The following is a 26,295-nucleotide window of genomic DNA, read 5'->3' on the forward strand; positions in this document are numbered from 1 at the left end:
TTAAATTGTATAAGATGGAAAATTTTGAATTAGAAGTGAAAAATCAAATTAATTAAAGAGGTTAAATTCCCAAAGATTAAAACTTTAGGGTTAAAAAGGAAACAAAGATTAAAACTTGAAACTTAAATTGTCAAAAAATAAAACTTTAGGGTTAAAAAAGGAAAATTCCTTTTTTTTTTTTTTTTTTGAAAATCACCCTAAGCCAAAGTTACAACTCATGTATGCATAAAGATGTTGCTTCTTTATAATGTTTAATTTGCAAGTACAATTTCAATAATACCCACACATACTAAACCAAAATCGACAAACCACAAACCAGTCCACATCAGTTCCACCGTGAACAACTCTATCAACCCAAACATACGACAAGATTTCACATCCAAATAACTAACTCCTATATGGCTTCAAGCTAACCAAACGTTTGGCGAACAGTTCGTGAAGTGTTCGGCGAAAAATTTGTTTGTGTTCATTCGCTTATTAAACAAACGAACACGAACAAGAAACTTCGTTCGTTTGGTTAAATGAACGAACATGAACAGAGGCAGTATGTAGTGTTCGTTCGTTTATGTTCGTGAACGTTCGGTAACATGTTCATTTATGTTTGATTGTGTTCGATAGTTCATTACTGTTTTTAGTTTTTATATTTTATTTAACTACTTCAAAATTCCGACAAATAAAATATTTAATAAGTGTCATTGTATTATATATTATGTTAATGAACGCTTGTTTGTATTCGTTTGTTTCCACTTGTATTCATGAACATCAGTTTGTGTTCATCAACGTTATTTATTTTATTTGTTGCCTAAAATTAACAAACAAACACAAACGAACACAAACAAGTTTATTTTCTTAACAAACGAGCACCAACATAAAATCTCATTCGTTAAGCATTCATTAACAGTTCATGAACACTTATATTTCTTAACAACCGGACACAAACAAAAACTTATTCGTATTCATTCGATTCGTTTACAACCCAATCTTGTCATTCCAAATCCACAAAACAAAATCACCTATAAAACACATTTACAACATGTTCAATTGTTTATGTTTTATACATCCCATCCCTAAACTAACAACCAGCACGTGCTGGAACCACGTACTCAAACCCGTATACCATATTACTATCCGTGACTTCCGGCAAAAAAAATAATAAAAAATAAACAAAAAATAAAAAATAAAAAAAATAAAAATAAAAATAAAATAAAATGCCGGTAATCCCATGCGTACACTTTACATGTAACATCCCACCGACGGCAATAAACATCACATTCTTTCTGCTTTCACGGATCAACGCCACGTGGACCCCTCACACCCCTACCCGGTCCCACCTCCTCTTTTATTCTCACCCAAAACCCTCACTTTCTCTCTCTCTCTCTCTACTGTCCACCTCTTTCTCTCTCATCGCCGTCGCTCTATTCGCGATATTTTATACAAAAAATCTATAAAATTTGTAAAATTCTCCATGAATATTGTCTGATTCGTATCGGTGGAGCTCAACACCGTACGATTGTGACCGTTTATACCGGATTTGGTTTCTAATTCGTTGAGATCTGACTACTGGTTTCTTTTTTTTAGGTAAACTAATTGATACTTTATGGTTTTATTAAGTTAGGTTCATTCTTTTATCAATATTGGGGGTTTTCTTGACAATGCAGCTGTTTCTTGTTCATTGATTGATTGTTGAACGGAGATTGTGTGATTGTGGAGCAATGTCTGGACCTCTTGATCGATTCGCGAGACCTTGTAAGTGTTTAATTCTTGGTTATTTTGTTGAATTATGTGTTGTTATGTTGTTGTGTTGATTTGAATTTGTGTGTGGTTTAATTGGAATTGTGTTGGGTTATTTGGGTGGAAAATTAGGGTTTGTTAAAGTAAGGTAAGGTTCTTGAAGATGATTTTATTGTGTCAGTTTTTTTTTTTTTTTTAATTTGAGAATTGAGGATTGGAGATTGTAGTCAATGTGTGTTTTTGGAGGGTTGTGAATTTTTATTTTTTTTTCAATTTTTGCTGCTTTTTTGTTGTTATTTGGATGATAGTGTAGCAGTGTGTATGCTCTGTTAAGAATTGATTTTTTTTTGTGAATTTATAACTTTTTTTTTGTTTCTTTTTCAATTTTATTGGATCTTTAATCAATTAAGACCAGGTGAAACTGTTATAGCACATATTTTTTTAAAGAAATTTGGATTTAAGAATGAGTAGGAGTCGTTCAAGATTGTGCATCGGATTATAGATATGTACATGTGCTTGAAACTTGTTATCTTTATATGTTTTTCCTGTAATATATAATTGTAGTAGATGAGAGTGGGAGTGATGTTTAATGCCTTTAAAGGCAAAAGATGAGTTATTTAATGCTTATGCGATTTGATATAAAAGTGTGTTTCAATTGGATATGCCATTTGATATAGGATGTAGCGATGTAAATGAATTGATTCTTTTACTGTTGATTTGAAAGTTAAGAAAATTCTTTGCCCTTAATACAAGTATGCTTCAACATTCTCGACATTGTACTTTATGATAGTCAATCGCATACGACATCGATGAAATGTTGAGCTTGTATTATATGAACTTATAAGCAACCGTTGCTTTATCTTAAATGGTATCCAAAGATACATTCTTACACGTTCGCTACTTCATAGGCTTTGAGGGGTCATCAGGCAACGATGAAAAATCCGACAGAAGAGAACGAAGATCCGATTTCGAAAATTCAGAGGATGAAAGGAGGACAAGAATCAGTTCTCTTAAAAAGAAAGCACTAAACGCGTCTACCAAATTCAAACACTCTCTCAAGAAAAAGAGCAGTAGGAGAAAGAGTGATGGTCGAGTCAGCTCGGTTTCTATTGAGGATATTCGAGATGCAGAGGAACTACGGGCTGTTGATGCTTTCAGACAAGCTCTAGTTCTGGACGAATTGCTACCGGAAAAACTCGATGATTATCATATGATGTTGAGGTATTATTCTATCTCCTTGCTTTTCCGTATTAGCTTTAATTTTTCATAAATGAATATCGGTGTTCTATATGTTTATAGGTTTCTGAAAGCAAGAAAATTTGATATCGAGAAAGCAAAGCATATGTGGGCCGACATGATCCAGTGGAGAAAGGAGTTCGGTGCCGACACAATCATGGAGGTCATTAGTTATAACTTATAAGCATCTACTATCTAATTTGATAGCTGATATTTGTTTCTACTAAAATGTTATCAGGACTTCGAATTTAAAGAGTTGGATGAAGTTTTAAAGTATTACCCACAAGGTAATCACGGAGTAGACAAAATGGGAAGACCTGTCTACATTGAAAGACTCGGGAAAGTCGATCCTAACAAACTCATGCAAGTTACAAGCATGGATCGTTACATAAAGTATCACGTGCGTGAGTTTGAAAAAAGCTTTGCTTATAAATTCCCCGCTTGTTCGATCGCTGCAAAACGACACATAGACTCGAGCACAACAATTTTGGATGTTCAAGGCGTGGTATGTAATATGTTCCCTGTTATGCAAATATATAGCGTGGAATGTTAACGGTGTGGATTAATCATTAATATATATTTTTAAATATTTCAGGGATTAAAAAACTTTACTAAAAGTGCTCGGGAGCTAGTAATGCGGCTCCAGAAAATTGACGGTGACAATTATCCTGAAGTAAGATCCATCTCTTAATCAAACAATTACGTTTTGCTTTATATGATATATATGTTGTTAATTTGTTATAGCTCGTAACTAACCATTTTGTACTACGAATAATTCGACAGACACTCAATCAAATGTTTATCATCAATGCGGGCCCTGGTTTTCGATTGCTTTGGAATACCGTAAAGTCATTTCTGGATCCCAAAACGACTTCAAAGATTCATGTACGCGGATAGTCATTCTATTGTTTAAGAGAATTGCATTTTACTGTAAGCGTTTATTATAGTTTTGTTCTGAATCTTTTCTCAGGTTCTTGGAAACAAGTACCAGAATAAATTGCTTGAGATTATCGATGCGAGGTAGCTCATATTATATGTTGGCTAATTACTATATAACATATCGTTTAGGATGTTATCTTATATTCTTTAAAAACGATGCAGCGAATTACCGGATTTTCTCGGTGGTACATGTACGTGTGCGGATCAAGGGGGTTGTCTTCTGTCTGATAAAGGGCCATGGAAGAATCCCGAAATCTTGAAGGTTCTTACGAGCTTTAAGCACTGCTTTTGTTTTTTGCTATTTTGTATGCCTAATCATAAGGTTTAATCTTCATGTGTTGCGTTTTTATTCAGCTGGCTCTTAACAGTGAAGCACGGCGCGCTAGACAGGTGGTTAAAGTGTTAAACAGCGAGGGAAAAATTGTTGCGTATGCAAAGCCTCAGTTACCCATGCTAAGAAGCAGTGATACATCGACTGCTGAATCAGGATCAGAAGCCGAAGATATTGCGTCCCCGAAAGCAATATTGAATTATTCCCATCTTAGGTTAACTCCTGTTCGTGAAGAAGCAAAGGTGACTGGAGCTACAAGTTATGCAAGTCAATTTTCTGGATACGACGAGTATGTTCCCATGGTTGACAAGGCTGTTGATTCTGTATTGAAGAAGCAAGCGTCAATGCCAAAACCATCGGTAGTCCCTAAAGGTTAGTTTCGTCATTTTGTTTGTAGACGTATTTATTCAGTTTACAATCTTATTGCTACAAGATTATAGGTACAGGGATACCTCTTGAAACTGTTGCTGAGGTTGCGCCAGAGAGACTCAACGCACGAATCATGGTGTTTCTTATGGCTTTCTTCATGACTGTTGTCGCGCTCTTCCGTTCGATGATGACTCGTGTGACTAAAAAACTTCATGACGTACATGTTACGTCTGAGGATGTCCGGGAAGAACCCGATCAGACGTCCACAACAGCGCCTTCAGCTGTGGAGACGGAAGTGGTTTCTTCTGTTTTGAAAAGACTAGGTGAACTTGAAAATAAAGTGGACACGCTTAAAGCAAAACCGTCTGAGATGCCTTATGAGAAAGAGGAATTGCTAAATGCCGCTGTTTGTCGCGTTGATGCCTTGGAAGCCGAACTCATTGCTACGAAAAAGGTAAAACACGTGTTAATCTCCTTTCTGACATGGCATCCTTGTTGGCAAATAAATAGTCATCTGATGTGGCTATCTTTGTGCAGGCGCTTCATGAAGCTCTGATGAGGCAAGAAGAATTGCTTGCTTACATAGACAGTCAAGAGGAAAAAAAGATGAGGGTAAGGCTGTTTCACTATAATTTTTTTTTTTTCTAAAATAAATGGTTAGATATAGTGTGATATGCTAATTTATTGGTTGTTTTATGTATTTGCAGAAGAAGAAATTTTGCTGGTGAAGTGCACTAACAGGATGACAAGTCAAGCTGTTTGTTTCTTTTCTAATAGTGTTTGTGTGTATTGTGCTATATGGTTTAACACTTTGCGTGTGAGGTGGTTTAATCGCGAGTTTACTTTGAGATTTGTTTGTTTGTTTTATGAGTTGTGTTTGGTTTTGAATATGGTTTGCATGACATTTAAATTTGATGACATCTTAGTGATGTGTTTTAGTTTTATTTTCAAAAACATTAGCCCTGTTATGTTCTTGTGTATTGCATATACAGATAAATGCAAGAAAACAATTAGTTTTAACTGCAATGCAATGCACTGTACAAGCTAGCTGCCATTAATGAACATAATGAGATGCAAAACTGTTTTGAATGGAGATTTTTATTCACAAAGCAAAAATGTTTGCAGCCGAAGAGAGCAGAGCAGTTAGCGTGTAGTGTAGCCGAATAAAATGAACGTTGTGGGCTGCCACCATTCTCTCACCTTTCTTCCTTCTACATTATCTTAATAACAACTAACAACCAACTTTTGTCTTGCTACTTCAAAAACCAAATATGCTTTTCTTTTTCTTCTTCTTTTCAAGGTAAGCCGCAAACTCTTGTTGTTGGGCTATTGTGTCCCCAAGAGACTGCATCACAACACATCAAATTGTTAATATTATTATTTTAGAATGCCTCCACAACGAATTAACTCGACGCAACTTATTTGACCCGTTACCTAACTTGCCAGGCCCACCCACCTTTCGACCTTTAAAGATAATAAAGATATATAGAGTTTTAATAATAATCTAATTTTTTTATTCAATAAAATGATTTTTGACGTTAAACATACACTTTGGACAATCCGCTACTTGTTTATAGGGCTGCAAACAAATCGAACGAACACGAACACGAACAAGACTTTGTTCATGTTAGTTTGTTAAGGAAACATATGTATTCACGAAGTGTTCATGAACACTTACCGAATGAGATTTTATGTTCGTGTTCGTTTGTTAATTTTCGGCAACGAAAGTTCATGGACACAAATGAAACAAACGTACACAAAAATTCATGAGCAAAATATATAATACAGTGATACTTATTAAATATTTTATTTGTCGGAATTTTGAAGTTTTCAAATAATATATAAAAACTAAAATTACTAATGAACTATCGAACACAAACGAAGATAAACGAACACATTACCGAACGTTCACGGACATAAATGAACGAAAGGGGCCTCTGGTCATTTGTTCATTTAACTAAACGAGCGAAGTTTCTTGTTCATGTTCGTTCACTTGTTAATTCGTTCATTTAACGAACGAAGTTTCTTGTTCATGTGAAGTTCACTTATTAATTCGTTCATATAACTAAACGAATAAAGTTTCTTGTTCATGTTCGTTAACTTATTAAACGAACGAACACACACAAACTTCCCGCCAAACGGTTCACGAACTGTTCGTTGAACGTTCGGTTTGTTTGCAGCCCTACTTATTACCATTTTCAGTTTTAAGCCAGTCAACGTATTCACAAGTAGCATGCATTTTTCAAGTTGATAAAAATACCTTCTTGGTAGCAGCAAGCTCAATCTCCAAAGACTCGATGCGATTCAAGGCGTTATTAAGCATCTCCTCTTTCTCTGGAGGCATTTCAATTGGTCTGTCGGTGAGGATAATCACTTTCTCTTCCAAATCTCCCAAACGCTTCATCATCGAGAGATATTCGGCTGTAGAGATGCCAGGCGTTTGCATTTGGTATGGGCCTGGCATCTGTCTCATTGGCTCTTCGTAAACGGGACCAGGGTAGTGGTTGGTTTCCGTAACCTTTCTGGGCATGGTTTTTGTCATGCGCACCATCGTCATAACTCCCATCATAAAGGTCATCATACCCGTAAAGATGTGGTTACCGAGCCCATCACTTGCTGCCTCAGAGACATGATAATATTCTGTATCATATAAAAACAAAGTTAATGGTAAAAGGCCCGGCCTGCAAAAATTCATTAGTGAATTTTCTTTTCCAACTTTGATAAGTAACTAACGTGTAAAATATGGAGTAAAGTATACAGATGGTCCTTGTGGTTTATCAAAATTTTGGATTTGGTCCCTACCTTTTCGAAAGTACACGGATGGTCCCTGTGGTTTGCACTTTGTATCACATTTAGTCCCCAACCAACAAATCTAAAGGTTTTAGCATGTTGTGTTACAAAGTGCAAACCACAGGGACTAAATGCGTTACAAAGTTTAAACCACAGGGACCATATGTGTACTTTTGGAAAGCTAGGGACCAAATACAAAATTTTGGTAAACCACATGGACCATCCGTGTACTTTACTCTAAAATATGGCAACTATAAAATATTAAAATAATAACGTTAAATTTTTTAATAAAGCGGTTTAATGCATTTAAATACGTTTTAGATTATGAGTGTACCGTGTGGAGTGGGAACCCTCTGCACTTGTTTAGCATAACTTGATTCAACAGTATTTTCAGCCACATGCGTATGGATTCTGGGTTCGTATGCGGTTGGGGTGCTTTTGCTTGTGGGAGCATGTGTTTCCTTTTAAATACAAAATCTAATTAGAACTTCTTATAGATCCTCTTAATGGACACTTGTTAAAAGATGTGTATATGTAATGTAAGGAAGAATTATAGAAACAAGTATGAGGAATATAATTTACTTCTTCGTGAACAGGAGCGAGTTGCGAGTGCTTGATTTGCTCCTTTTGCATTCCAGAAGATTCCGCATCCGCCTTGAAAGAACTACTCATGTTAACAATCTACTATATCCACATACTTATATACAAGAACTTTAATGATGATGGAAACTTCTAAAACAGATTTCTTCTACTCTGTCTATATTATTATTACGTTTCTTAGATAGAATACCTTGTGAGCAGATTGATCCTCAGAAATGGTTCTCTCATCTGCGATATCAGATCTTGACGAACATTTGTGTTCACCATTACGAACCATCTAACAAAAAAAAAAAAAAAAAAAAAAACAAATTAGCATAACAAATTTATGCTGATCACAGATCAAAAAGGGAAAAGGTGACAAAATATATCGGTCATGCAACGGTCAAAAGATGTAATGTTTTAATACGGGTCAAGATGGGTTGGTTGAGTTGACCCACCAACATTTCATATTCATTTCTTTGAATCACATATGCATTAAATATGACTATAAATACTATACAACTAAAGTAATGTCAAATTTGTTTATCTAACCTTCATGATATCTGGATCTTGCCATGGGCCCTTATCGGAACGCATGCAGCCACCTTGACTCGCACAGGTGCAGGTACCGCCCAAGAAATCTGGCAGTTCACTGCGCCAGATATCGGATACGGAAATACATAAGAATGAATATAGTTCTAGAAAACAGTGTACGATACAGAATATATATTTGGTATAAGTACCTGGCTTCAATGATTTCGAGGAGCTTGCTTTGGAATTTGTTGCCCAAAACCTAGTCAGCAAGATTAGATTAATAAAACTAAGAACATTGTTAGATGCTAAAATGACGGTGTGAACTTACGTTAATTTTAGATGTAGTCTTTGGGTCAAGAAACGTTTTAACGGTGTTCCACAAAAGCCGAAAACCAGAGCCTGCATTGATGATGTACATGCGGCAGAGAGTCTGTAACAACATGCAGATACATAACTAGGAGAAAATAATATTCTTTATTTTTTATACACCTAAGAATATGAAGAAATATATATAACAGTAAATACCTCAGGATAGTTGTTACCGTCAATGCTCTGGAGCGATTGGATAAGGTCCCGAGCTGATTTATTCATGCTTTTTAATCCCTAATTCAAAACTCATGTGATTAATTTGAGCGAATTCTGTAATTTGTAACAATAAACAAACTTACCACTCCTTGAACATCAAGAATCGTGGTGCTTTGATCAATGTGCGTTTTAGCAGCAATCGAGCATGCTGGAAACTTATCGATAAACGTTCTTTCAAACTCCATCACATGATACTTAATATAACGTTCAAGAGTCGTGGCTTGCATGAGCTTGGTGGCGTCCACCAGACCAAGTCTCTCGATATAAACAGGTCTTCCGTCTTTATCAACCCCGTGGTGCCCTTGCGGATAATATTGAAGAACATCATCTCTTTCCTTAAAATCAAAATCCTAAACAAAAACGGTACATTTGTCAATTTCGATCTTTTTACGAATATCCCTGAAAATAGTTAAATACCTCCATGATGGTGTCGGTACCATACTCTTTCCTCCAGTTGATCATATCCGCCCACATTTTCTTCGCCTTCTCTAAATCATAATTCCGAGCCTTCAAAAACCTATACTAATAGTTCATTAGTATCAACTACTAAAAGAGATTAAAAAACATTTTCGAAAGATTACAAAAACGTTTAATGAACCTTAAGAGCGTGTGGTAATCATCATGTTTAGACGGTAGCAGGTCTTCAGGGATTAAAGCTTGACGTAAAGCCTCAACCGCCTTTAAATCCTCGGCATCATGTTCATCCTCAACAACAGACATCACTCTACTGTTCCTGCTCTTCTTGCTGAAAGAGGTCCTAAATTTGTTTGACGCATTGATCGCCCTCTGTTTAAGAGAGTTACGCCTAGCCTTCTTTTCCTCCTCAGAGTTCTCCAACTCTATTTTTTCCGAACCTACATAAAAACTTTGATCATACACCGATTTTATCACCATTCCAACAACAAAATCCTGGTTTATTTTGCGTTTTTATCATTTTACGCCCTTGTGCTTAAACAGTTGAACAAATCATCAATCATTCATCAAGCAATCCAAGAGCAAAAAATGAATAAAATCCGAAAGGCGAAAAGTGTAAACATACTGGGTCGAACGGGGCGTTCAGGTCCGGACTCACTCATGATTACAATAATCAATATTTGTTAGCCGTGCCGAATCTTAACGCCCTTCCAAATGCCTGCAAACATAAACAATCACCATATATAAATTCAAACAGATACAATACATAAACTAATCATGTATTCCCATCAATACCCACATGAAGACATAATAATTACTAGATATCTTGAACAAAATAATAAAAAAATATGCGTTCGCATTTCATCGAACACCTAACAGGCATGCATGTACATGAAATTGTTGGTTGTGAATAAGATTATATAATATCCATTTAAGCGTTGAAAATGACAAATAGAATGAGAATGAAGATAAGAAACCCTAGAAAGATGAAAATGTAACAGAAAGGAATGGAGAGAATGAAGGAGGAATATACCGATCGAGCAGCAGGGAGAAAAAAAAGGCAGGATGAATCGGAGGGAAGAAGGGGAGAATGATGATGATGAAGAAGAAGAAGATCTAAAAGCTCCTCCTCATTGTCATCATCTCGTTCTCCAGACTATATTTTTGGAAACCATGAATTCAAGTCTAGAGAGAGAGGGAAGAGAGAGAGAGAGAGATTTGGGAAATGGCAGCCAGCCACTCTGTTTTATGTTTATAAATGTCATCCTCCATGAATGAATATGGTTAGCTTCAGTGGCGGAACTAGACCTTCAACTCAGGGGTATCCTAAAATTTTTTAGGGGTGTTCTCGTACTTGTTCAGGGGTGTCCTGTGTATAAAAATCGGAAAAAAAGGGGTGTCCTGTGTATAAAAATCGGAAAAAAAATTTTTTTTTACACTACTGGTCAAAACTTGAGCCGTAGCCCGGGCTACGCCCGGTAAGCCTACAGGTCCGCCCCTGGTTAGCTTTCAAAATGTCGTTACAATTATTTTTCACATACAAAAAGTTTTATAATGTCCCCCCATACAAACATACTAAATTATAACTTAAATAAATGGGTCGTGTTCGTGGGTCGGTTCAGGAACTTTTGTTAGCCAAGGCCATAAACAAGTGAGGCTTCGATGAGTCAATGTTATAACAGGTGATGTAAAAAATGTGACAGATCAAGGTAATTACAGTAAATGCTAAAAGACTAACAAAACGTGATAATGATTTTAAATACCAGAAGAGTAACAAGTGGGTTTTTATAGAATCAACTTTGAAATTTTGTTGTGAAAGTCACCCAGACACTTTAAGTTATTATTGAGTTTTACGGGTCAATCCATGACCCCTCCTGGTTGGGAATTTCGAGTAATGAGACCGATTTGGCGTGCAAGGCTCAAGGAAGGTTTTAAGGAGTGAATAATTATAGATTATTAAATGTGATAATGAGTTAATAATTAGTTATAGTTATCATATCCTAGTTAATTGATTAGATAATTATCTAGCATCCTAAACGAGTTAGGTTTGGATGTTTATAGGATAATTATATGAGCAATCCTAGCATAAGTCTAATGTGATAGGTTAGCTTATAAATACCATGTATTGGGTATTCTGGATTGTAAGAATCAAGTTTTTGTGTAGTTTTCTTGATATAATAATATTGTGTGAGTCAGCCATAATTTTATGTTTGTTTGACCATCGACTAAGACTTGAGACACGATCACGAATCATTTAGCTAAAAGTGAAATTACACTAATTTTTAACGTTATTTTACTAATTTCGTGCAAATAACGTTATAAGCGGCAGACGGTTAGTCACGCATCATGTGGTGGCATTGATAGCCAGAGACATGGGGCTACATGCACTAGTCGACATTTGTCCTGATTGCTAAGTGTTATGTGTCTTATGTCCAATGCTTGATGCAAACTACTATCGAGCCACTGGAAGTAGCCTCTTTATTCTTACAAAGTATAGGTATGGTTGTTTTTATCTTACCCTCCATAAACCCTACTTCAGCTTTGCTATTTATGTGATTTACTGAGTATGATGATGATGTTTGCGAGGTTTCGGAGATCCGTACCTATCTAAACTATACCAAACTGGTGAGTTTCTTGTTTTCATGTTGTGCAAGAAAATTACACTCTAACTTAAAAAGATGCGTATATGTTTATTACGTGTATGGGTATGTATGTTGATTTACATTGTATATATGACATAGATATTATTTAATAAATACACAAAGTAGCACAAAAAAATATATTCTAAGCTAAAAACTTTTCTACTTTTGTTAATATTCAACGACTTAACATAATTTAAAGCTTTATAAACAAAATCTAGTCAATCGACAGGAGAATTATTGTCTCTGTCTGGTAACATGATTCTGTTTATTTGAGTCAATCATAGGGAACTTCTTCATGTGCAACCATAAAAACGTTTATATTTTTATATGAACCCTTGAGTTTAGAGTATAATAACTATTAAGTATTTAAATGCTATTTTGTTTGTATATAATTAAATAAATTCATCACCGAATATGTATTATAGAATATATAGATATATTAATTTCATAAATCCTACTATCTACCATATAATATACTAGGTTAGAACCCCGTGTATTACACGGGTTGAATAAATATAATTTTATATATTAAATAATAAAAAAGTTATATCTTTATGAACCCCGTATATTGTACGGGTTAAATAAATGTAATTTTATATATCAAATAATAAAAATAATTATATCTTTAAAAACCATGTGTATTATACATATTAAATAAATGTAATTTTGTATACTAAATGCTAAAAACGTCGTATCTTTAAAAAAACGTTGTATAATCGGGTTGAATAAATCTACCAAATAATAAAAATATTACATCCTTAAAAACCCCGTATGTTACACGTGTTGAATAGACCTAAAAAAGAGTTATATCTTGAAAAACCATGTGTATTACACATATTAAATAAATGTAATTTTGTATATTAAATACTAAAAATGTCGTATCTTTAAAAAACCCGTGTATAGTTCGGTTGAAAAATGTACCAAATAATAAAAAAGTTGTATCCTTAAAAACGCCGTGTATTACACGTGTTGAATAAATCTAATTTTACATAGCAAATGATAAAAAGTTATATCTTTAAAAACTTCGTGTATTACACGTGTATATAAATGTAACTTTGTATAGTAAATAATAAAAAAAGTTATATTTTAAAAAACCCCGCGTTTTACACGAGTTGAATAAATATAATTTTGTATACCAATTAATAAAAAAAAAGTTATATTTTTAATAAATTAGGATAACATTTAATATTAATTTATTATTTATATATTTAATATAAGATAAGTAGAAAAAAGAGGCATTTGTTTTAATAATATATTAAATTAACAATTTAGATTTGAGGATAATATTTTATTAAAGTATGATAAGATTTAATATTAATTTATTATTTATTTATTTAGTTAATATAATATAAGTATAGATTTGATGATACAATCTATGAATGACACGTGTCCAAAACTTTGTTTCTTTTATTATAGTAGATAGATTCACCAAATGTAATTGTGTTTGTGGCGATTATTTCGAGTTAAGGAGGTGGGGGCACCTAACCTGAACCCATCCAAGGTGATGTGAGTATGTCGGGTAAGCGGGTACACTGTCGGAACCCTGACAAGTTGGGCTCCCCGAGTATCAATTGCGAGTATGTGAACCTTATATGCGTCAATAACTAGAAAAGGGGGAATATCAATGCATCTGGAAAAAAACGATTAATCTCTATAAAAACGGAATTATCGTGTGTGGTGAGAGTGGTGAACCCTGGTGTTGTGAATGTGGGTTGAGCTAGATGGACGCCTCCTCCTAGATGACAGAATCCTATTAACTGGTGGAGTGTGTTGTTGTGAGTTGTTTGGTAGGCGTCTCCTCCACCCTTATATGCATAAGCCGAATTATTTGAGAAAAAAAAAAACTATAGTAAGATAAATAAATAAAACATATATGATAAACAAAAATTAGAAGTTATATAATTTGGGGGAAGAATCCACTAAAAAATGGGTTTTGCTTAAATAGCCTAAAATGGACTGTGATGATAACATGTGGCATTCCTTATAAATAGGAATGAATGACATTTTGGTACTAAAACATTTTGGTACTTATAAGCAGCAGTGTGAAGATGACATGTAAGCACAAAAAAATTCAGCACAAAACAATCTAGTACACAAAATCCAACACAAAAAATTTAGCAAAAATAAATAAATAAGACAAAAAAATACAACACAAATAATTTAGCACGAAATTGTATTACAAAAATCCAGCACAAAAAAATACTATACAACATAGAAATACAACACATTTCTATAAAAAAAAGTTATGGTGAAATTTTTAATTGTCATATTTTATATAGAAATATAGTACTCAAATTAAAGATAAAAACACGTTCTATTTTATAGTGAAATTTTTATGAAAAAACAATGTCGTATGAAAAAGTTATATGAACGTTTAAAAAATAGGAAGAAATATGCATGTGCGTTGTATGTGGAAAGAAAAAGTCAATAAATATACATTTTTTCAAGGATACCCTGATACTTGCCTTTTTTTCTTACATTTTATCTAAACAATTGATTTGAAAAATGAAAGATTAAAATACTTTTTGTGGGGAAAATAAACTATTTATTTGATCCTAACCCATATAATTTGTATCCAAATATTCGGATTAAATCGGTAGAAATTCACAAACTCGAATCCGATCCGGAAGCGGAATTTGAAATTCAGTTTGGATGTTAACGCGATTCGATAATTTGAAAACCAAGTTTGCATTAGGCTCAGTTTGAATTTTCTTTTTTCAAAGCGTGATTTAAAATAATAAATTCACCTAAACCAATGAGAAACGATTCCTTTTATTTAAACTCGCTTATGGTAAAGTTTTACTTATTTTTTAATATGTAAAAAAATTACATCAAAGAAATCTGAGAGCTTAAACTTTGCCTCCAATGCATAGCTTGTCACCAACTTCTTGGTAGCGATTGGAAATCAAATCGAGTTTGATTCGGTTCGGTTTTCACATGAGCGATTCAAGAACGAGAATAAATACGGTGGAGATCGTGTTTGGTAATCTACAATGATTTAAATTAGCGTTCAAATCACGTTATAACGATGTATCAATCTTTTAGTGACGACCATCCTTAACTAGTCAAAGCTAAGGTATTACGAACACCACCACCATATGGTGTAATGGGCTTTTTTTTTTTTTTTTTTGTTAATAACTGGATCGCTAGAATTTTTTCATGCAAATTTTGTACATTTAGATTCACCAACCTGTCTTTGACTCGTTTAACCTTTTATTACAACCCATCACCCCAGTCAACACGTTTATAATTTAACTTCTATTTGTCAACCCGTTTGCCTTTGACATGTTTAGATAAATATTTTAAACAAGAATGTTCGGGTTAGACATTTTTAAGCGTGTGAGCGTTAAGATTGATTTGTTTAAACAAATAAACATAAATAGTGTTTTGTTTGAACAATTCACCTCATAAACCCGATACAATTGACTAGGGTCAGGGGCGCAGCATAGTGGGGGCGGGAGGGGGCACCGGACCCCCGGACTTTTCACTCAGTAGTGTCCGGTATGTAATTTTCGTATAGAATATTTTAGGTATATACGTTTTCGACCCCCGGTCGGAAATCTCAAGCTTCGTCACTGTCTAGGGGTATTTGAAAAGCTCACGGCTTGAGACCCGTTCGAAACTAGCTCGAAAAAAGCTCGCTTTGCTTTCAAGAAGAGTTTGATCAAGGGTGCTCGGCTTGTGGCTCGACTCTATGGTTCTTATGTATGTGTGTGTATATATGTATTTTTTTTAAGAAACGTGTGTTATTTTTTTATTATTGTTTTTTATGTTACAAATATTTGTAAAAAGAATTAAATAAATTAACGAGTCGGCTCGAAGTTTTTACGAGCCGAGCTCGACTTTTCAGCTTGAAATAATCATCGAGCCGAGCTGACTCGTTTAAGTTCGAGCTCAATCTCGTGCCTAGTCTGGCTCGGCTCGATTACAGCCCTACAACTGACATCCTGATACAAAACCAAATATATAAAGTAGGGGTGTGCATGGGTCGGTGGTTTTGGCCTATAACCGTAACCGAGATGTCGGTTATAGAATAAATGAATAACCATAGCCATAACCAATCGGTTATGGCGGTTTCGGCTAATCGATTTTGAAGATTGTAGCGGGTGGTTATGGGTTGTTTAACCGTGAACTAGATTTTTTCATAAAATGTTTAGGCCTAACTAAAAATAGCTCAAAACAACCGATGTTTCGCTACCTGATGCTTCCATCTATAATTATAAATCATGATCAAAGAAATTAATCAAACATTGACAAATTTTGAATAAAAAAAAACAGCCTGATGATTACATTATGTTAAACAAAAAACATGTAACAGTCATTAGCGATTGCAAATGTTTTTTTGACTTGGTAAAACTACATCTGAAATTAGTGTTTACATTCCAAATGAAAAAAAAAAAACAACAATAATGGATTGAACATCAAGCAAGAACAAACTATCATTCATAAATTCTTATGATCGAGTTCCATTAATTGGGTTATATGTATTAAACTTCGGTTCGGTTCGGTTTTGGTGGTTATGAAAAACCTTATAATCATAACTGACCCACTAATGTCGGTTCACATATCCCATCAAACCAACCCATCGGTTAATGTTTCGGTTCAGTCATATCGGTTCAATTATTTCGGTTTCTTTTTAACGCAAAGGTTACATAACACTACACTTAAATTACACCAAATTTTACCCATGCCTGAAACTGAACCATGTTTCCCCAAGAGGCACAAAGCCTCTACCACCCCACCAAAGTGGTGATGGCGATTATTTCGGTTAATTCAGTTTTCTGCACAACCCTATTATAAGACCGTGGGGTATGGTGGGGCGGGGTTTGGGGCATGGGTTGACATGTGGACTTTGAGGGGCCCCGCTGGTCAGTTGTATGTTGGGTCGGTATGGCGGGGCGTGGCTAGCCCGCGTGGGTTGGCCACGTGTTATATATTTTTTTCCAATTATTATAAAAATATACACAAAATAAAAAAAAACCTACCCACCTATAGCCTAGCCAACCCAGCCAATGAGAGCCGGCCACGGAAGACCGCTAGGCCCGCCCAACGCCCGGGCTGAAACCCCCGCCCAAGGGGCCACGCTGAAACCCAAGCCCACCCGGAGTGGTGACTTGGACGTTTATACCCAACCCACGTCCCATACCCCGTAGTCTAAAGTCAAATGACCAAAACCGTAGGTTATATAATAGTTCGAGGAGCTATCTTCTAAAAAAATCTTTATATTTCTCCCGCCAATTCCCACATTTTTCCCGCCAGAAACGCTTCCCTACTACCCTAGCCAGTCTTCTCAGTTGTGTGACTTGTGTCGCTTTTGAATCCCCTTCGTGGATTCAACCCTTATCAGGTTGGATTCGGAGAAAATATATTTGGTTGGATTAACCAGCAGCCCCTCATCAACAACAGGTATGTTTTCGATTTTATATCTTTTTGTTCCTCTCCAATTCAGGTGATTTTTTTACGTGAGTGTTTAGATGTTGTTTACTTCAGTTACATGGTGTGAAATTTGTCATCTTTCGGGTTGAATTGTCCAACAAAAATTCTTCTTTTTGATTGATTCACTGGATGCACTCCAACTGTTTGATAAAATGCCTCAGTGGAATATAAGTTGAAGTTTCATCAACAAAACTGTTTGATAAGCTGTAGTAGGCAAAATAAGAGTCTTTACAGTGATGTTTGAGTTGCATCCAGCAAGCAGCTTGCTTAGGTCAGATATGTTTTGTTTCAGGGATACTCTCAATTCCACAGTTTGTTTACAAGAATTGCCATCACAAAGAATCTTGGAAAAAAAACCCACCAGTGATTACAGCCACCAAACCCCTTAATTTGTGGATTCATTGTTGTTTACAAGAATTGCCATCACTAATTTCGTGGGTTTATCTGATTAAGGTGAGATTTCTAGAAATTTACACATTCATTGTTGTTTATTTGGTAGGGTCTATAAATTTTATATGTTTCAGATTAGGGCTAGTTTGTGATGATATTGAAACTAGGTTCTTTGTTGAAAACTGAAAAGTAATTAAAGAAATTGAGAAAAATAAATATTACCTTAGAACTCTATCTGATGTAATTTGCCCAAATAAATATTTCTACTGCTTTTTTTTCTGTAAAATTATTGATGATTTTGGTGATCTGGATGAACTATTAGTCGAGTTACGGTTATGTGTGTTGTTAATTGTTGTTTTTTTCTAGAATAGATCCAGTTTTTGTGATGTTAATTGGGTGTTTATGTAAGATCTTATGATTTTCATGTTGTTTGTGAACTGAATTTAGGTTGTGTGTTGTGAATCGGAAGTGTTTGCGTTAGATCTGTGAGTTTTAGTTGTAATCAGATTAGAGTGTTGGTAGTTTTTGCTTTAGTTCAATCTCTACTGCAGTTTATTGTGATTTTTAGCTGTTCAATTGCAGTAGATCTGAATATTAAGCAATAGTGTAGGTTTAGCTCTTTAAGCAGCTTAGACTTTAGAGAATTAGAGCAAATGCTATGTCAGTTTCAGTTCTTTACTTACAGTTAGAGCACATGTTGTTGATTTCTATACTGAACCAACAACAGAGCATGCTCCCTATATACCGGGTCCGGGTCAAAATGGGTTCGGTACCGGTACCTGGTACCAAATGAAGTTCATCGTGACGTACAATCCTCAAAAAGTACTGAACCTTTTTTTTAATTTTTTTTTTGGTTTTTTTTGATTTTTTTTTGTTTTTTTATTTTTGATTTATTTATATTTTTAGCCTATCATGCCCAAATCCATCTTGACCTAAACCCATCCTAACCCATTTCTTAATAAACACATCCTAACCCAAACCCATCCTAACCCATACCCAAACCTGCCCAACCCACCCATTTTGCCACCCCTAATAGGTAGGTTGACCAAAGTGAGTTGTTTATTTACCGAAGTGCTGTAATTCATAAGCGTTCTTTTTGTTGAAGATACTGAACCGATGCAGAGTTTGAGGAAGCTTACCACTAGAAGAAATTAATTCATTATTGAACCTTAGGATTTATGGATTTTATTTTCAAAAACGTTTGTTGTCTTCAACTTAGAATTCCCTTTAGAAAATACCTAGAGTTAGTAAATTGACAAAACCAAAAAATCATAAATTGTAATTTGTATGTGTAGTATATGAATTTGGTTTAATTTAGTTTCTGGGAATCAATTGTTGATTTTAACATTCAATTTGATGTAGATAGCAAGTCGTTATCTCTATTCAAATTGATGAAGTTTGCAAGTCGTTATCCGACCCGAACCATCGAACCGACCCAACCCGAACCGTCGAACAGACTCGTATTTTTTTTATGTCCAGACATATGATATTGGAACATTTAAAAAAGTGAACCCCTTGGAAAAAATTTCTGGATTCACCACTGCTGTCAATTGTTAGTTAGTTGAGTGTAGTTAATCAGTATCTTTGTGTTTTTTGAACGCTTGTGTAATTTGTGTTACTAATGAAGATGTAATTGGGCGTTTTGAAAAGATGAAAACAAGTAGAGGACAATTCTTAGATGTGATTTGTTTGTTAGATAATATATAAACAAAGTTTGTTTTTTTGAGTTGTACTTTTATTTCATGTTATTTGATTATGTTTAGTTGTTTTCGTTGACCGATCCATATTTTGCTCTCTTACGAAAATTCTTGAATCTGCCACTAAGTGTTAGACTGTTATTATTTGTTTTTAGAAAAAAAATTGAAGAATCTCTTTTTAAGTCTGATGTGATTAGTAAAGTCTAGTGTTGTTAATAAGGCTTAAGGTTAGTTTCGAGGATGATTTTATACTTAATTTGTTTGTACAATCGAAGATGAAGTCACTAGTTCGAGATAGCTGCGGCTAGAGCTTCACGTCTGCAAGGCGCTTAAAATTATAAAAAAAATGATTTTTCTAATTCACTGTACATCTTCTCACTTATTGTTGTTAAGTCCATCCAAGGCTCATAATCTATTCATGGCTGCTGAAACGCTTGCGGTAACATGCAACGACACTCTCAACACACCACCTCATCCTCAAATAACTTATCAAGTTGTGGTCGCAGCCACACGTACTATGGGTATCGGTAAAGACGGAAAATTGCCATGGAAGTTGCCTTCTGACCTCAAGTTTTTCAAAGACGTCACCATGGCTACATCCGATCCATCGAAGAAGAACGCTATTATCATGGGAAGAAAAACATGGGATAGCATACCTCTAAAACACCGACCACTAACCGGTCGCCTTAACGTTGTTCTAACTCGCTCAGGGAGTTCCGACATTGCAACTACTGAAAACGTTTTAACGTGCGGGAGCATGATTTCCGCTTTGGAAATATTGGCATCGTCTCCGTATTGTTTATGTATCGAGAGGGTGTTTGTTATAGGTGGCGGTGAGATCTTAAGGTTTGTACAAACATTGTTGTATACGGTTTCTTGGTTTTGTGTATGTGCTTAACGATTAACGGCTAGCTTTATTGCAGGGAGTCCCTCAACAGTGCTGGATGTGACGCTATCCATATTACCGAAATCGAAACCGACTTTGATTGCGACACTTTTATCCCCGCTATCGATGCTTCACAGTTCCAGCCGTGGTACTCGTCATTTCCGTTAACGGAAAACGGAATTCGACATTGTTTCACTACATATGTTCGTGTGAGGAATTCTGCGATTGAAACGACTAATAATAATAACGGCTTGTTGCCCGATAGTAAATCGGACTCGGTAAAGTTTGATGCAAGGATGCTCTCTTTCCTGCCGAAAACGATATTTGAGAAGCATGAGGAGTACCTTTACTTGAGGCTGGTGAAAGACATCATTTCTAATGGCGCTTTAAAGGGTGACCGTACTGGGACTGGTACTTTATCAAAATTTGGTTGTCAGGTACTTTCGATCTTGTTTTCCGCAAATGGTTTAACGAATTCATACTTATTAATGATTTTTTTCTAACGTGAACAGATGCGGTTCAATCTGAGAAAGTCTTTCCCGCTTCTTACAACAAAGGCATGCACATTTCTTTAAATCATACATCAAACTCTGTTGTTCTACTTATTCATTCATATAAATATATTATTATTTGTTTCTACAGAAAGTGTTTTGGCGTGGAGTTGTGGAAGAACTTTTGTGGTTCATCAGTGGGTCAACAAGTGCCAAGGTAATCTTTATTTTTTTACGATAGAATATAATACCTCCCATAGCTACATAAGTAACCAAAGAATACTGTTTTTATATATGTTGAAAATATTTATCTGAAGAACTGATCTTTCTTTACTTTATCTATAATTAGGGGTGTGCATGGGTCGGTTTGGTTCGGTTTTTACTATTAACCATAACCATAACCGCTAATTCGGTTATGGAGTTTTGGTAACCATAACCATAACCAAACTTCGGTTATGGTTAATCGGTTATAAAGTCGGTTATGGTTCGGTTTTGGTTAATTTCGGTTAAGTAACCAAGCAAGGTTTGAAATAAATAGGGTTGTGCACGATTTGAACTTAGCTTGAGCCTATTTTGTAAGATAACGGCGACTAAACTTTTTGGTTAAACTACCGATTTGGGGTTCTTTTTAATAAGGTATTTCTCAAACAAAAAAGAATTATGGCCATAACGCCTTAGTTCTTTATCAAAATAAATGGCATCTACATCAAGATCATTTTGTTACTAACATGATTTTATCTTAGTAAAAACCCTCTATATGGTTTTGTAAAACACAAATCCATTATATAAAGTTAACATTATAAGTTCGGTTCGGTTTCGGTTACATCGGTTAACCAAAGCTTCATAACCATAACCATAACCGATTGAGCGGTTATACAAAGTTTCATAACCATAACCATTGGTTATATTGGTTATCGGTTATTAGTGGTTCGGTTATGTCGGTTATGGTTCGGTTATCGGTTATGGTGGTTAATTTGCTCACCCCTATCTATAATTCAAGACCAGTTTAGGCATTTTTTATTCATTTGGGCAGTGTAATCATAGGCGTCCGTAACTGTTGTTTTCTGCATTTTGTCTGCATAAAACAAACTATATATCTGCATATTTGCAAATTTTATCTGAACAAAATTCCAATAAGCATGCCCGTTCTGTCTTCATACCGAATTGTGGGGGTGTGCATGGTTCGGTTTTATGTCAAAACCGAAATCGAAATGTTCGGTTCCTCGGTTTTTGAGAACCGTTTGGTTTTGGTTTTTTCGGTTTCAGCAACGGTTCGGTTTTTGAACAAAATTACGTAAGATTTAAAAATAAAAAAGTATAATCCAAGATTTACGAATCTTTCTTAGATGTTTACATTTAGTTAATATGTTTAGCTTTTTTAATTAATGTTGTTCACATAAACCTAACCTTCTAATCTATCTTTATGTCTCTAAAGTTTTTATTAAGACATTTTCCGTTATAATACTTTGACAGTCATTTAATTTTTATGTTAAATTTTGTTATTTCTTGTAGCAATAGATAAATCATTTCAAAGATATATAACCATACTAATGTTCTTATTATAAATACCTAACGTTCAACAATGAATCTAATAATTCCTAAATCAATATATAGCAAACTTAAAAAAATGATTTTTGGGTTCAGTCATCAGTGTTTCGGTTTTAATAAAATGCAAAACCAAAACCAAAACCAAAACCGTACCATAAATTTTGGTTCGTTTTTTTTTTCATTTTTGTGCAGTTTGCTTTTTTTTTCCCGGTTCGGTTAAATCGGTTTCTTCGGTTTGGGTTTGGTTTTTTCGGTTTTTTGCTCACCCCTACCAAATTGTTCAATTCTTCAACCCTGATCTGAGACAGTGAAATGAAAAAAAAGATGTATGGGCATAATTTGTATTGGTTTGTACAAGCATATGATAATTGTCTTCGTTTTCACATATATGCTCAACAGGTTTTACAAGATAAGGGCATTCATATATGGGATGGTAACGCATCCAGAAACTACCTAGACAGGCAAATTTCCCTCCTTTCACGAGTGATATGCGTTTTTTTGAGTAAGATGTCATTTTCGTCTCTGAGATTTGGCCAGTTTTGCGACTTTTGTCCAAAGGTTTGTTTTATAGCATCTAGATCCAAAAGGTTTGAAATCTTGCCATTTTCATCCGGCTCGTTAACTCCATCCATTTTTCTCCGTTAAGTTGGGGGTATTTCTGTCTTTTTTGTTAACAGGCAACTCGGTCGTTTTCATACATCTCCAGCGAGTTTACATAAAGTGAAAAAGGCCAAATTGCTCTTTAAGTTGACAAAAAAGACAGAAATACCCCTGACTTAACGGAGAAAACTGGATGGAGTTAACGAAGCTGGACGAAAATGGCAAGATTTCAAACCTTTTGGATCTAGATGCGGAAAAAACAATCCTTTAGACGAAAGTCGCAAAATTGGCCAAACCTCAGGAACGAAAATGGCTATTTACTCTTTTTTTTTTTTTTTTTTTTTTTTTTTTTGATTTCACGTTACGTTACGTTACGTTCATGCTACAGTATTGGGTTGGTGGATAGAGAAGAAGGTGACTTGGGACCAGTATACGGGTTTCAGTGGAGACACTTTGGTGCAAGGTTGGCAGTCAGTTATATTAGTTATTACACTAGTCAATGTTTCAAAGTTCAAACATCAGCTTAATAGAAATTAAAAAATGTTCTTACAGCTATACCAACATGCATGCTGACTACACTGGCCAAGGATTCGATCAACTGCTAGACGTTATCAACAAAATAAAAAACAATCCTGACGATCGTCGAATAATTATTTCAGCGTGGAACCCTTCTGATCTTAAGCAGATGGCGCTTCCACCTTGTCACATGTTTGCACAGGTGTGCGTCGGCAGCATAGTTCCGATCTGTTTATGTTTCTTCATCTCTTATTGATCTCTAAAAGTAACATATTTCTGTTATTTTCCGCAGTTTTATGTAAATCAAGGAGAGTTATCGTGTCAAATGTATCAACGATCTGCCGATATGGGTTTGGGCGTTCCTTTTAACATAGCGTCATACGCCTTATTAACATGCATGATCGCCCATGTTTGTGGTATGGATATTTTAAGAAACAAGTTTCTAAGTTCTAGATTAGGAACAAGTTTCTAAGTTCTAGATTCTAGGTTTTTTTTTATATTCTAGAGTAAAATGCCATTTTCGTTCCTGAGGTTTGGCCAATTTTGCGACTTTAGTTCAAATGTTTGTTTTTCTACATCTGGATCCAAAAGGTTTGAAATTTTGCCATTTTCATCCGGCTCGTTAACTCCATTCATTTTTCTCTGTTAAGTTGGGGGTATTTTTGTTTTTTTTTTTGGTTAACTTAAAGAGCAATTCGGTCTTTTGAATATCTGTACATTATGCTAAATGCTTGTACATAAAGTGGAAAAGACCGAATTGCTCTTTAAGTTAATAAAAAAGATGAAAATATCTCTGACTTAACAGAAAAAAATGGATGAAGTTAACAAGCCGGATGAAAATGGCAAAATTTCAAACCTTTGGATCCAAATGCGGAAAAACAAACATTTGGACGAAAGTAGCAAAACTGACCAAACCTCGGAGGGACGAAAATGGCATTTTACTCTAAATTTTATAAGGCCATCTAAAGCCTGTGTGTATTCAAGTAGGCATTTGTCGGTTAAACCGTTAGTTATATTACCATGTGAATTTTATTTTTCATTTTCTTATTTACAGATCTTGTTCCGGGTGATTTTGTTCACGTTCTTGGTGATGCGCATGTCTATAGCAATCATGTCCGACCTCTGCAGGACCAGCTTCAGAAGCTGCCTAGACCTTTTCCTGTAAGTATATCGCGTATCATAGTTTTCTTATGCTATTTACCATTTTACTGCCCATATCTTAGTTTTGAAGTGATTCGTTTTTCATTTTTAAATGTACGATTGCAGATTTTGAAGATCAATCCTGAGAAGAAGGATATAGATGCTTTTGTGGCGAATGATTTTAAACTCATAGGCTATGATCCCCACCAGAAAATAGAAATGAAAATGGCAGTATAGAGTTATCATCTATCTTCAGGTATTCGTAAGGACAAATATGAACCGTTGTTCCCTGTTTACATCATAATTTATATCTTTATCTTATGGTTTTGCATAGCTACATTCCTATTTAAACTTGTCGGTTTACTAGAGGACTAGAGGTGCGTATTATTCCGAGCTTTATGGCACTTTTAGTAGGGCAAAATAACTATTCGTATTGCGCTTTTAGTTCATGCTTTATTTGACATTTCATAATTCATGCTATATTATTGGTGTAATCCACATGGATGCAAACTCCACTAAAATTGGGTTACTGTCATTAGTGGCTTTTACATGAATAAAAGATTCACATTTCAAGTTACAAATGTGCAGAATCAATTCTATTGCATTTCAGGTTTAAAAGCATCACATCTGGTGCTATAATCGCTTTCTATGTGGAAAAAGCATAATCTGATTATTTTTTTCTTTTCACACCCATCTAGCGATACACAATCTCTACTATTTTACATGCAGGCGCAATTATGTTTTCTTTCAAATTCGAGTTTTTGTGTAACAAAGTGTATATAACACTTAAGGTTCATGCAAAACCGACGGTTTCATATAGAATCACATACATTTTCTCTTGGTCTTTGGGTGAGTTTTCTAAGCAGGGGCAGAACGACATGTACGGGTAGGGAGGCGGGCCCCCCTTAAAAAAATTTAGTGTACTTCGTATGCAAAAATCTCAATCGCCCCTTTAAAAGTTCGGTTAAACCCCTGATTGCACCTCTTAGAAAGTTTCTAAGTATGTATAGGGAAGAATGACAAGTTGGCATGTTGTAGGGTTAGTGACAATATTATTATGATCCAACAACTTTCACTTTGTGTTTCCAAAATGCTTTAAATTGGCAATTGGGCACAATGCATCTTCTTTAATAATGTAGAACATTATCTATTCCCATGTCAAAAGTTATCATAACATATAATATAATGATACCTTTTTATTCTTTGGGTTTGATATTTATACTTTATATAGTCTTTCTTTAAAGTTGTATACAGTTTAATGACAAGTCTTGCTATATGTGATTAGATAAGTAAGATTGTTTGGTTTATATGTTTGGGAATCAAACCCATGGAAGGTGGTAGGTTTTCTTATCCATTCCCTTGTTCCACCTCTTTAAGAAAACATGCATGAATTGCTTGTACATTAATCCAAACATCCAGTTATATATACAAAAACAAGCAG

At 35.0% G+C, this 26,295-nt stretch overlaps 3 protein-coding genes across 11 annotated transcripts; 2 read left to right on the forward strand and 1 right to left on the reverse strand.

Annotated features, from left to right (window-relative positions):
* Positions 1-1,355: 1,355 nt before the first annotated feature.
* On the forward strand, positions 1,356-5,565 carry LOC110929464 (phosphatidylinositol/phosphatidylcholine transfer protein SFH8). 4 transcript variants are annotated; one of them, XM_022172620.2, is made up of 13 exons: positions 1,356-1,575; positions 1,657-1,746; positions 2,640-2,952; positions 3,031-3,130; positions 3,206-3,472; positions 3,563-3,640; positions 3,751-3,852; positions 3,938-3,987; positions 4,069-4,168; positions 4,261-4,609; positions 4,678-5,060; positions 5,144-5,218; positions 5,314-5,565. In XM_022172620.2, exons 2-13 carry the CDS (start codon positions 1,713-1,715, stop codon positions 5,332-5,334), a joined length of 1,872 nt encoding a protein of 623 aa, XP_022028312.1. In that variant the 5' UTR covers positions 1,356-1,575; positions 1,657-1,712; the 3' UTR covers positions 5,335-5,565. The 4 variants fall into 4 exon arrangements, with proteins under 4 accessions (XP_022028312.1, XP_022028315.1, XP_022028314.1 ...); XM_022172623.2 differs by having other exon boundaries at positions 4,684-5,060; positions 5,314-5,562; XM_022172622.2 differs by having other exon boundaries at positions 1,382-1,578; positions 1,659-1,746; positions 5,314-5,562.
* Positions 5,566-5,603: 38 nt separating this feature from the next.
* LOC110929465 (phosphatidylinositol/phosphatidylcholine transfer protein SFH12) lies at positions 5,604-10,754 on the reverse strand. 2 transcript variants are annotated; one of them, XM_022172624.2, is made up of 14 exons: positions 10,542-10,754; positions 10,134-10,226; positions 9,693-9,948; positions 9,512-9,611; positions 9,178-9,444; positions 9,035-9,112; positions 8,838-8,939; positions 8,719-8,768; positions 8,528-8,627; positions 8,187-8,273; positions 7,979-8,050; positions 7,731-7,857; positions 6,867-7,246; positions 5,604-5,951 (listed from the first exon to the last, which is right to left on the reverse strand). In XM_022172624.2, exons 2-14 carry the CDS (start codon positions 10,168-10,170, stop codon positions 5,865-5,867), a joined length of 1,743 nt encoding a protein of 580 aa, XP_022028316.1. In that variant the 5' UTR covers positions 10,171-10,226; positions 10,542-10,754; the 3' UTR covers positions 5,604-5,864. The 2 variants fall into 2 exon arrangements, with proteins under 2 accessions (XP_022028316.1, XP_035843822.1); XM_035987929.1 differs by lacking the exon at positions 10,542-10,754 and having other exon boundaries at positions 5,638-5,951; positions 9,693-9,959.
* A 6,619-nt stretch (positions 10,755-17,373) lies between these two features.
* On the forward strand, positions 17,374-25,364 carry LOC110929462 (bifunctional dihydrofolate reductase-thymidylate synthase 1). 5 transcript variants are annotated; one of them, XM_022172618.2, is made up of 12 exons: positions 17,375-17,556; positions 17,879-18,039; positions 20,067-20,519; positions 20,597-20,996; positions 21,072-21,116; positions 21,202-21,267; positions 22,998-23,059; positions 23,587-23,661; positions 23,751-23,916; positions 24,007-24,130; positions 24,769-24,875; positions 24,981-25,364. In XM_022172618.2, the coding sequence occupies exons 3-12, from the start codon at positions 20,092-20,094 to the stop codon at positions 25,089-25,091; spliced, it is 1,584 nt and encodes a 527-aa protein (XP_022028310.1). In that variant the 5' UTR covers positions 17,375-17,556; positions 17,879-18,039; positions 20,067-20,091; the 3' UTR covers positions 25,092-25,364. The 5 variants fall into 5 exon arrangements, with proteins under 5 accessions (XP_022028311.1, XP_022028310.1, XP_022028309.1 ...); XM_022172617.2 differs by having other exon boundaries at positions 20,077-20,519; positions 24,981-25,334; XM_035987930.1 differs by having other exon boundaries at positions 20,180-20,519; positions 24,981-25,334.
* Positions 25,365-26,295: the final 931 nt, after the last annotated feature.

The sequence above is a fragment of the Helianthus annuus genome, chromosome 3, assembly GCF_002127325.2.
Source record: "Helianthus annuus cultivar XRQ/B chromosome 3, HanXRQr2.0-SUNRISE, whole genome shotgun sequence".
NCBI classification, from domain to species: Eukaryota; Viridiplantae; Streptophyta; class Magnoliopsida; order Asterales; family Asteraceae; genus Helianthus; species Helianthus annuus.